The sequence below is a fragment of the Lycium barbarum genome, chromosome 6 (assembly GCF_019175385.1).
Source record: "Lycium barbarum isolate Lr01 chromosome 6, ASM1917538v2, whole genome shotgun sequence".
NCBI lineage: Eukaryota > Viridiplantae > Streptophyta > Magnoliopsida > Solanales > Solanaceae > Lycium > Lycium barbarum.
In genome coordinates this window covers 94,765,870-94,776,811 of record NC_083342.1, presented here as the reverse complement: position 1 = coordinate 94,776,811, position 10,942 = coordinate 94,765,870, and the positions used below count along the sequence as shown (strand labels likewise).

Below are 10,942 nucleotides of genomic sequence, written 5' to 3'. Positions count from 1 at the left end.
CTATAATACTGTCATCTTATATATATATAAGATTGCTAATCCTTCAATGAGACACTCATCAATCTTCAATGATGATATATATCATATACTGAGATGGTATCACGAAGGACTACTTCAGTCCTTCAAATGAGATAATCTCTTAGTCCTCCATGATACCACATGGGGTGTGTGTGTAGTGTGTGTATATATATATACTGAGATGGTATCGCGGAGGACTGCTTCAGTCTTTCAACAGACACTCTCTTAGTCCTCCATGATACCATTATGATATATAAATATCCTGAGGTGGTATCATAGAGGAAGGATTTTGGGCGAGGGTTATTTAGGTAAATATTTTCGGCCCAGTCGAAGCGAAATTAGTTTATGAGGGGCACGATCGGGTAAATATTTTGCTTTTTATGGGTTTTAGCCACTAAACGCATTTTTTTTAATGTCACAATCACTTAATGAGTCTGAATGATTAAGATATGTAACAAAGTCTTTAATATCATTAAATTGTCAATATGGATGCCTACAACAATGATAGTTCACCAATTTCATTCATTCACTGCTACCGCCATCGCCTACCATTATCAACTACAACTACTCACAACCACCATTCTCAGACACAATGATCGTCGTTGTCGACCACTACAATCAGTTGTTACTACCACTAGCCACCACTACAACCATTACCATATATCACCATTAGCACAACAACCACCAATCACTCGTTTGGTGCATGGTATAAGCTGAGATATCCCAGTACTAATTTTTGTACCATGTTTGGTAGAAGGTATAAATTTATCCAGTATAAAATGCATCCCATGGTATAAGCTGGGATATCACTTATCTTGGGACTATTTTATACCATTTCCTAGCTGGTATAAAATAATCCCAAGATATGGGATAAATTAGTCCCGGAATTATAATCTCGGGATAATTTTGACCATGCACCAAACGACCACATATATAGCTACACACCGTCTGCATTCACCATCACTCGTAAGCTATCATTATCATTCACCATAACAATTAGCCACCATCATCAACTACCATTAATGCTAGCCACTATCATAACTATCTACTGCCAACAATACCACTATGCATTAGCCAACAACATTCGTAGTGGCGCCGACAATCACCACCACTAGAAATCACCATTGTCAACCACTATATATTTTTCTTAAAATATTTAGTTGAAATAGTATTAGGTTAATTCATAAGTAAAGACAAATTTTATATTAAATATTTAGTCTGTAGATTTTAAGATAATATTTTAATATTCAGATATAATTTAAATATTTAAATATTAACGTGTATTCAAATTCAGACATTTTCATTTGAATGAAATTAATGAGGCTTAAATTCCAAAATAATAATATTCAAAGTGTACTTATTTATCACGAAAATACTTCTATTTATTCCAAACACATCCTTAGTGCAGCGGATTTTCCAAAAGAAGAAAACCAAAAATGAGTTTATTTCTTCGGTGCGCCATGGCAGAGAAGCAGCGAGCCACGTGTGAAAGAGCCCATTTAAGAATAACACGAAGAAGGATGCCTTCGTATCACTAGCCAATCACTACAAGCCTCACTGCCACCTAGGACATAAACATTAAATTGCTTAAATCTGTAAATGAATAATCCCACGCGCACTAATTAACGCGCCATGTGTAACTCCTCTTAGGGGGAAAAAGTGTTCGCTCACAGAGAGAGGAAGAGAAGAATAGCGGCTGCCGGTTACTTTCCCGGCCTCTGAGATTTCGGTTTCTTGGGACCAAAATCTCAGCATCAATTCGTCATCAGGTATGTGAATTTCTATAGTGCAAATGTAATTTTATCCAAGAAAATTTCAGTGCCTTTACCAATCTGGTCCGGACACCATAATTCTGTTATTTTCTTGCTTTACTAGATTTGACATCCTGGAATAAAGGCCTCATCTGGGTAAATCCCGACTTGGGTGCGAGGGATTCTGGTAAAATTGACATCTTTTCTGTTTCTTTTGGCGAATTCCCTTTCTTTTCTTTAGGGGCATGCTATGATCAACTGAATTCTTGAATATGATGCATTATATGTATACCTTATGTGGTTTTAAGGTGTGGGGTTTTAATTTTATCCTCCTCCGCTAGCTTTGCTTTTGTAGATTTGTACTGACATTTGTTTCCAAATTTTCTTGACCTAGAGGAGATCTTGGATGTGGCTGGGAAGGGTTGGTTTCTTTTAATCCTCTAGATTCTTGGCTTGATTTTTATCTTGTTTGAAACCAGTGCAAAAAGGTTCATTTGATGCCATTTTGATGGCGAAGCGACCTGAATCATCGGTTGGATACTCAGTCACCATTCCACCCCCTCAACAAGGCACTCATTCGCCTGTATTTAGTCCACCTCCGTTCCCATCATCAGCAGGTCCTATATTTCCTCCTCCAATTGTCCCACCAAATCAGATTCCTTCTCCATCCATCAAGACTCCCAATTTACCATCACCTGCTAATGGAGTTAGAACTGGAAGCCCTGCCCCTCATCTAAGCACCCCACCTGGTCCTCCTGTGTTTTCGTCGCCCCTCCAACCTGCTGCCGTCCCATTCAGAACCTCTCCAGCTACCCCTCAGCCTGTTGCCTATTCCTCTGCTGCTTCATCTCTGCCCACATCATCACCTCCCCAGTTTTCAAATGGGTCGGTCGAGCTGCATCACCAAAGTTCTGATGCTACTGAAGATTGGACACCTGCTACGGAATCTCCAAATGTTTTATTCTCGGCTCACAAGGTATATCCTTTTAAATTCTGATTTAAACTTGTTTTGTTGTAGTGTTATCCGTATAAATCTTATAGTAACTCATTTCATTATGAGTTGTGTACGGCTAAGAGAGGCGGATCTCATAGTTAGGACTTTCTTTATCTCCCGAAAGATACTTGATTGTGAATTTTAATATTTTCTCCCGGTCCCTTAGAATAGTTGCAATGAATATCTTATTATTCTTTTCTGAAACATCAACATTACTGGTCATTTTTTTTATTTGATCTTTTGATCATAATATCAAAGATTGCTATTATGTTAGTTGTTGTTTACATTTAGCCATTTATTCTTACTGATGATGATCGACTTTTCTTGTGAAAGGTGTTGAAGCAGAAAAAACTTGCAAATATTCCCAGTCTAGGCTTTGGCGCACTAGTTTCCTCCGGAAGGGAGATGTCACCTGGCCCGCAAATGATACAACGGGATCCCCATCGTTGCCATAATTGTGGAGCATATGCAAATCTTTATTGCAACATTTTACCTGGCTCAGGTCAGTGGCAGTGTGTAATATGTCGTAATCTCAACGGAAGTGAAGGGCAATATGTAGCTTCCAACAAGGAAGAACTTCGCAATGTGCCAGAACTATCATTACCTTCAGTTGATTATGTCCAGACAGGGAACAAGAGGCCCGGTTTCTTTCCAGTGTCTGATTCCAGAGTTTCAGCACCAGTTGTCCTTGTAATAGACGAGTGTTTAGATGAACCTCATCTCCAGCATTTTCAGAGCTCTTTGCATGCATTTGTGGATTCATTGCCTCCAACAACAAGAGTCGGAATTGTCACGTATGGCAGCACTGTCTCAGTTTATGATTTTTCTGAAGAATCGATTGCATCGGCTGATGTATTACCTGGTAACAAATCACCAGATCAGGAGTCGTTGAAGTCATTGATTTATGGGACCGGGATATACTTGTCTCCTATGCACGCATCTCTTCCTGTCGCACACTCAATATTCTCATCGTTGAGGCCATATAAGCTGGATATTCCAGAAGCTTCTAGAGACCGTTGCCTGGGTACAGCAGTTGAAGTTGCTTTGGCAATTATTCAAGGTCCGTCGGCGGAAATGTCACAGGGTGTTGTTAAAAGGCCCGGTGGAAACAGCAGAATTATTGTTTGTGCTGGTGGACCAAATACATGTGGCCCTGGATCGGTTCCTCATTCTTTCTCGCATCCAAACTATGCTTATATGGAGAAAAATGCATTGAAGTGGATGGAAACCCTAGGTCGTGAGGCGTTCAGAAAGAACACAGTTATTGACATATTATGTGCAGGCACATGTCCAGTAAGAGTGCCTGTCCTGCAACCTCTTGCCAAAGCTTCCGGGGGTGTACTTATTCTCCACGATGACTTTGGAGAGGCTTTTGGTGTGAACTTGCAGAGAGCATCTGGGAGGGCTGCTGGTTCACATGGTTTACTTGAGGTCCGCTGTTCTGAGGATATTTTTGTTAGTCAAGTTATAGGCCCTGGTGAAGAGGCGCACGTGGACAGCAACGAAAATTTTAAAAACGACGATGCTCTTGTCATACAAATGCTAAGCATCGAAGAAACACAGAGTTTTGCATTATCAATGGAAACCAAGAGAGACATTAAGCGTGATTTTGTGTATTTCCAGTTTGCATTTAAGTTTTCTGATGTCTACCAATCGGATATCACGAGAGTCATATCTGTTAGATTGCCTACTGTGGACAGTGTTTCCTCATATCTTCAGAGTGTTCAAGATGAAGTGGCTGCTGTTCTTATTGCCAAGAGGACACTTTTGAGAGCCAAGAATGCCAATGATGCACTTGATATGCGAGCGACGGTTGATGAAAGAATCAAAGATATCACAAGCAAGTTTGGTTCTCAAATGCCCAAATCAAAACTTTATCAGTTTCCAAGGGAGCTGTCATTGTTACCAGAAGTCTTATTCCATCTTAGAAGGGGGCCACTCTTAGGAAGCATTCTTGGTCATGAAGACGAGAGATCTGTGCTGCGGAACTTGTTTCTGAATGCAGCATTTGATTTGTCCCTCCGAATGGTGGCTCCTCGCTGTCTGATGCATAGACAAGGTGGCACTTTTGAGGAACTACCTGCTTATGACCTTGCTATGCAATCTGATGCGGCAGTTGTTCTTGATCATGGCACTGATGTCTTCATTTGGTTGGTATGAAACTTTCCTTTTTCTTTAGATTGCTATCGAAGAACTTGTATTTAGCAGTTCTAGTAGATCCTATAGATTTTCTCCTTCATGATTGACTACGACCTAAAATAATGTGCTTTTTATTGTTATCATGAGCCGTGTTAAGTAAGGGATAGCTTTTATTGATGTCTTAGAAGCACTAAGAAGGTGCTGGAGTTCATATTCAGATGGTGCAGAGCACTGATTTGAGCTGAATATCATGGGCTCGCTTTTTGGAAGTAAAAGGAAAAAGTCGGGGGCAAGAGTTTTTTATACCCAGTTAATGATGTATATAATATGCAGATTTTGGCAGCTAATCTAGGGTGTCAGGTAGGTGCCCTTCCTACTAAGTATCTGGGGATGCCTTTGGGGGCAAAGAGCATCTCAAATGACATATGGAATGATTTGATAAAAAATTGGCTAGGTGGAAAACTCAATACTCATCTTTAGGTGGAAGATTGGTTCTCCTATATTCGGTGCTAGATGCTTTACCCACATATATGATCGCTGTCTTCCCAATGCCTAGAGGGGTAGAAAAGAAGATTGACAGGCTGAGAAGAGACTTTCTTTGGGAAGGAAACAAGGATAGAAAAATTGCTGATCTGGTGAACTGGGAAGTAGTGACTCTTAACAAGAAACAAGGTGGTTTGGGCATAAAGAATTTGAGGCTTCGCAATAAAAGTCTTTTACAGAAGTGGCTTTGGAGATTTAACATAGAGGACAGGGCTTTCTGGAAAATGCTCATAGCTCAAAAGTATGTGATGATGAATCAGTGGATTACACGGGAGGTTGACAGTCCCTGTGGTAGTAGTGTCTGGAAAACTATTAGGAATCAATGGCAGGAGTTCTGGGGCAAGGTGGAGATCTCTGTTGGTGATGGAAGAAAGACTGTTTTTTGGGAAGATCATTGGATTGGCCAGAATAGTTTAAAGGTTACTTATCCTGTTTTGTACTCAATTTGTCTTCAAGGTAATGCTAGTATTAATGAAATGTGGAACCAGCAAGGGTGGAATCTAAATTTTAGAAGAGCACTTAATGATTGGGAAATTGAGAGTGTTGCTACAATGATACAGCTGCTGGAAACTTTTAGTGGTATAACTGAGAGATCAGACAGTCTTAGATGGAAATTGAATAGCAAGGGCCTCTTCTCAGTTAAATCTGTTTATTGGCATCTGAACCAAAGAAGTCAAATTAATGTGAACTGGCCATGGAAGGAGATTTGGAGAGTAAAAATTCCTATGAAGGTTTTTTGTTTTGTCTGGCTGGTGATTAGGAAAGCTTGTTTAACACATGAGAGGCTACAAAGAAGAGGTTTTCAGATTTGTTCAAGATGTCTATTATGTGGGCAGGAAGGTGAAAACAATGAGCATCTATTTCTGCATTGCAAGACAACTACAAATCTATGGCACATGTTCTTTTGTATTTTGGGTGTTGAATGGGTAATGCCTGGTTCTACATTGGGACTTCTAAGTAGTTGGAAAAGTGTGGGGAAAAGAAATAGCGATGAAGATTGGTGGCAGGTCATCCCTGCTTGTATATGGTGGGTAGTCTGGAAAGAAAGGAATTCAAGACATTTTGAGGGTACTTGCAGTTCCATTCAGAAAATCAGGATGGATTGTCTTAGTTTGTTCTTTTTTGGGTGTAAACAGAATTTGTGGGGGGTTATAGGAGAATTGGTAGATTTAATTGGCAATGTATAAGTTTTAGCTTTTGAATAGGGGCACTGACTTTTTGCTGTAAGTATGATTCTGTAAAGTTCTTAACTTAACATTTTTTAGGTGTTAAGGTTATGGTTAATACAAATGGTTACCTTTGACTTTTAAAAAAAAAAAAAAAGGGAAAAAATCTGTAAACTATGGATTGGACTGGGCCACACTATATGCAATGAATCTGAAGAACCTTCAGGATTGTCGTGCCCTGGGAGTTGTAATACATAGTAATTAAGAAAAACAAAGAAGGGAGGAGGCTGTAATAATCCTCGCTGGTGATGGTATAATATTTATTCTCTGCTTTCCCTTGAATCAATCATTACTAGTGGTTGTTAGGGTTTTCAAGTAGAATAAGCAAAAAGTGGATTGAGTTTTGGCTAATATCTTGACGTTACTTAGTGTATCCAAATTAATCAACACGTCCCATTTCGGTCTCGAAATTAAAACCTGCTTTGCTGAAATCTTTGGTTGAGGATCAACTTTCAAGTAGAAGCCGAATGAAATCTTCATGTCTGTGCTTCCCACCCGTTTCTATGTATTTTTTGTCACTAGCAATATCGCCACTGTGCCCGCCTTATGTGCAAGGATGATACGCAAGCGAGTCGATTTTATCTTCTTCAACTGCTCTAGATTCATTCTGGATGCTACTTTGAATGAAGTGCAGTATAGAGATTTTCTGTTTTGTCAGCTTTTTCCTATTTCAAATTACTGTGGTCATATGTCACTTGCCAAACTCTTTTAATTAAAAAGTCATGTGAGAGTATAATAATTTTATGCTTTCCTCTTTTCGTTCCAATGACTTTTTCCATTTCATTTCACCGGATATGTTCAGGGTGCGGAACTTGATGCCCAGGAGGGAAAAGGTGCAGCAGCATTAGCAGCTTGCAGAACTTTAGCTGAAGAGCTCACGGAAATGCGGTTTCCAGCTCCTCGGATTCTTGCATTCAAGGTAATCTGATTTCCGATTCTAAGACTATGCATTCTCAGATGACAAAACAATGGAGATCTAAATTTTGGTGTGCCACAGGAAGGGAGTTCTCAGGCTCGATACTTTGTTTCCCGGCTGATACCGGCACACAAGGACCCTCCTTATGAACAGGTAAATGGATTTCTAATTATGCCTGTTATTAGCCACTTGTTGGTACTATCTGTTTCTATTATTTCTGTTTAACGGACTGTTAAGCAGCACTGAGTTATTAAACAATGACTTGAAAGGACTGATCTTTCTGGAGCAGTATAATCTCAGAGTCTCCCTTCTTTTCTTTCTCTCCATTGATATTAACTTAAACCTTGTGTTACTATGTCGAGAAATGAAATTAAGTCAATGAACAAGCACAAATAAGAGTTACTACTTGGATTACGATGAAGAGGAAAACATACTTTGTAGTTGGGGAAAAATCTTTTGAGCATAGGGCTATGGAGCAAATGTTTTATCTGGTATTCTGAGATAAGTAGTTATGTCAACAGATCTAAGTAGAGAACAGAACCTAGGCATGCAAGATATTTACCATTAGAAGGAACCAGACAGCTATGTGGAAGATGGGGGATATCAATGCAATTGTATGAACATTGTTATGCAAATTTCAACATATAAAAAGGATTTTTTTTGAAGAGAAACCATACAAAGTAGAAGAAGAATTCCCGATATCAGTCATAACCTAGTATTTATTAATATTGCTAAGGAACACTATAATTGGTGGTGAAAGGATCTCACCAGTGAAAGGAATCAGCACAACAACTGATAACGACCTACCCACGTAGCAGCTTTGAGAAATGGCCACAAGACTATGAAAAGCCCTTGCTTCTGTTTTCAATAGCTATCAAATTGTGGTAGAGGAAAGTTCATTAAAACGGAGAATGAATTTCATGTATAGATGTTCAAAGGGTGGGTTTGGTGATAGTGTAATGAAGTTCCCTACTCTTCGTAAATACATAGATTGGCCGGTGTTTCTTTGTCCTTTTTATTTTTTTATTTTTTTTATTTGAAAGAGGGGGGGTGGGGGGATATCTTATCTGACTTTTGGGTGAACGGTAGTTCTCTTAAAATGTTTGTACCTACAGTTAAATGCTTGTGGCCTCACCATATCTTGAAACACAGTAGGACTTGCAAAAAGATCGCACACTTTGTAGAAATTAATATGTTAAAGAAATCCAAGCTGATTTCTCAATTATTTCTTTTCTGTTATGGTGAGTACTCTCTTTGTTTCTTTATCTACCTCTGGTTATTGACTGTTTCTTAGACGTGTTGATAGCCAAATTGGTTAATTTCATCCGTAGGACTTCCGTTATAAAATCCAATACCCTACTCTTACTATTTCATTTGGCATTTCCCGTTGCTATTCTTGTGCTCTGAACACTGAAGAGAGAACTGAAAATTTGTTTCTTGTTAAGAACCTCTTAACCAGCCATCCTCCTTTCCATCAATAACTGCTTTGCTTGCCATCGCACTGCACCTTGTCCCCTGTCCAATTGCTTTCGAAGGCACACTACATGTTTTTTATTGTTGGAATAAGTGTGTTTATCCTTCTGCTGTGACTGCAATTATATACTAGTGTATTATATCAGATGGCTTAAATGGGGAAGCAGAATTAATCATTCAGATTAAGATAAATTTGCAACTTAGAGATCTTAACTGCTTTAGGTCTCGTTTCTTCTCATTTTTTTAAAGAAGCTACGTCGAGCACTACTCGAATCCATGCTTTGATACCATGTTAGATCGGAAAATGAAGTGAATCGCAAAGAAATCGAAACGAGGAAAACCCTAAATCGCACAAGAGAGAATGAAAAAGGGAAGAGAAGATATTTTCATCTCAGTTTATTCTTTTCTAATTGCAAAATCCAGAATATTCTATGCTAACAGGACATGGAATGTCTCAAAAATCAGTCCGTAAGTTAGATGAGCCCCTTTTTAGCAGCCTCAGACAAATGCAAAGCTATACTTATAGTGATTGAGATTAGGCATTCTCTTTCCGCTGCCAAAATGGCTAGTGAACTTTTCTTTTCCTATTTTATATCTAAGAAAATTCATATAACAAGAAGTTTATCTAGAGAACGAATCAAAACTAAAGCGCGAGGGAAAATGTGATGAAAGTAAAACTTTACTGCTGCTTCTTGCTGATTAAGATTGCTGAGTTTTTGCCTGGTGAGAAATCTCAGTTCTGATGGGGTCCTGTCCTGTACATTAAAAGGCACAAACCTGTAACTTTGCTCAAATGACTTTGCAGGAAGCAAGATTTCCCCAGCTTCGGACTTTGACTGCAGAACAGAGAACGAAGTTGAAAAGCAGCTTCCTTTACTTTGATGATCCCAGCTTTTGTGAATGGATTCGGAGTTTGAAAGTTTTGCCACCTGAACCAAGTTAAGAGTCCTCATAGACGTTTTATTGGCAAATCTTCAAGGGGCAAGTCCCGAGAGTTGCATTTGGATGTATCATAGGATCCAATGGTATAGACACTTTTGTTGGGTCAAGGGTGACAGCCTCCATCTCTTAACTTTCTGCTGATTCCTGGTTATCATGCCAGGATATGAACTCTTCCATTGTGATCACTTTCTGTATGGGGGGAGTCTAGGGGACCGAATTCTTTTGAAATAAAACGTTCTAGTTTACCTACTTGTGATTTTTTCCCGTTTAAGGAAGCGAAAGGGATATGTATTTTTTGTTTTTAGTGATTTTGGTTAGTAGTTAGTACAGAGTTATGAATTGGTTAATTCTCCATAGACATCAAGGAAGCATTTCTTTTATGCCTAACTTTTTGCCATAGTCAACTTTGAGCTTCTTAACTACTTTTTGCTCAAGTTCAAGACTTGTTCTTTAAATGGGTACGTATATAGCAAAATGGCTGAGAAGGATTTATATAGTATCTCTCTCTTCTGTTCTGTGTGGCTAGCTGGATAAAATAAAAAGATGTAAATTTTTCTTTGTGATACTGCATAGTTGATTGATTGGATAAGAGGACGCATTTTTTCCCCCTTTCTATTTTAAGGAACTCTAGGACAACATGGAACAAGGAAGTGTGAAGTTAGGGGTCCTTTGGTAGCTGGTTAAGAGATCACTTATTCATGTATTATTGCATAATTAATACAACGGTTGGTAGTTAGTAAGGAGACACATTATTCATGTATTAATTTCTGCATACTTATATAGCGTTTGCTAGCTAGTTAGAAAGTAAGTTATGTATAAAATAAGTACAGCGTTTGGTTTGCAATTTAGAAAATCGCATTACTAATACATGTATACATTATGAGGGAATTTATGTATTAGTTTATGCAGGGTAGAAGATGAATTACTAATACATGAATAA

At 38.7% G+C, this 10,942-nt stretch overlaps 1 protein-coding gene across 4 annotated transcripts; it reads left to right on the top strand.

The window, feature by feature from the left end:
* Nucleotides 1–1,469: 1,469 nt before the first annotated feature.
* On the top strand, nt 1,470–10,389 carry LOC132644887 (protein transport protein SEC23 A). Of its 4 annotated transcripts, none has more exons than XM_060361549.1 (7): nt 1,470–1,787; nt 1,894–1,956; nt 2,249–2,745; nt 3,097–4,917; nt 7,474–7,590; nt 7,669–7,740; nt 9,866–10,389. In XM_060361549.1, the coding sequence occupies exons 3-7, from the start codon at nt 2,278–2,280 to the stop codon at nt 10,001–10,003; spliced, it is 2,616 nt and encodes an 871-aa protein (XP_060217532.1). In that variant the 5' UTR covers nt 1,470–1,787; nt 1,894–1,956; nt 2,249–2,277; the 3' UTR covers nt 10,004–10,389. The 4 variants fall into 4 exon arrangements, with proteins under 4 accessions (XP_060217532.1, XP_060217530.1, XP_060217531.1 ...); XM_060361547.1 differs by having other exon boundaries at nt 1,472–1,787; nt 2,169–2,745; XM_060361548.1 differs by having other exon boundaries at nt 1,472–1,787; nt 2,164–2,745.
* The last annotated feature ends 553 nt before the right edge of the window (nt 10,390–10,942 follow it).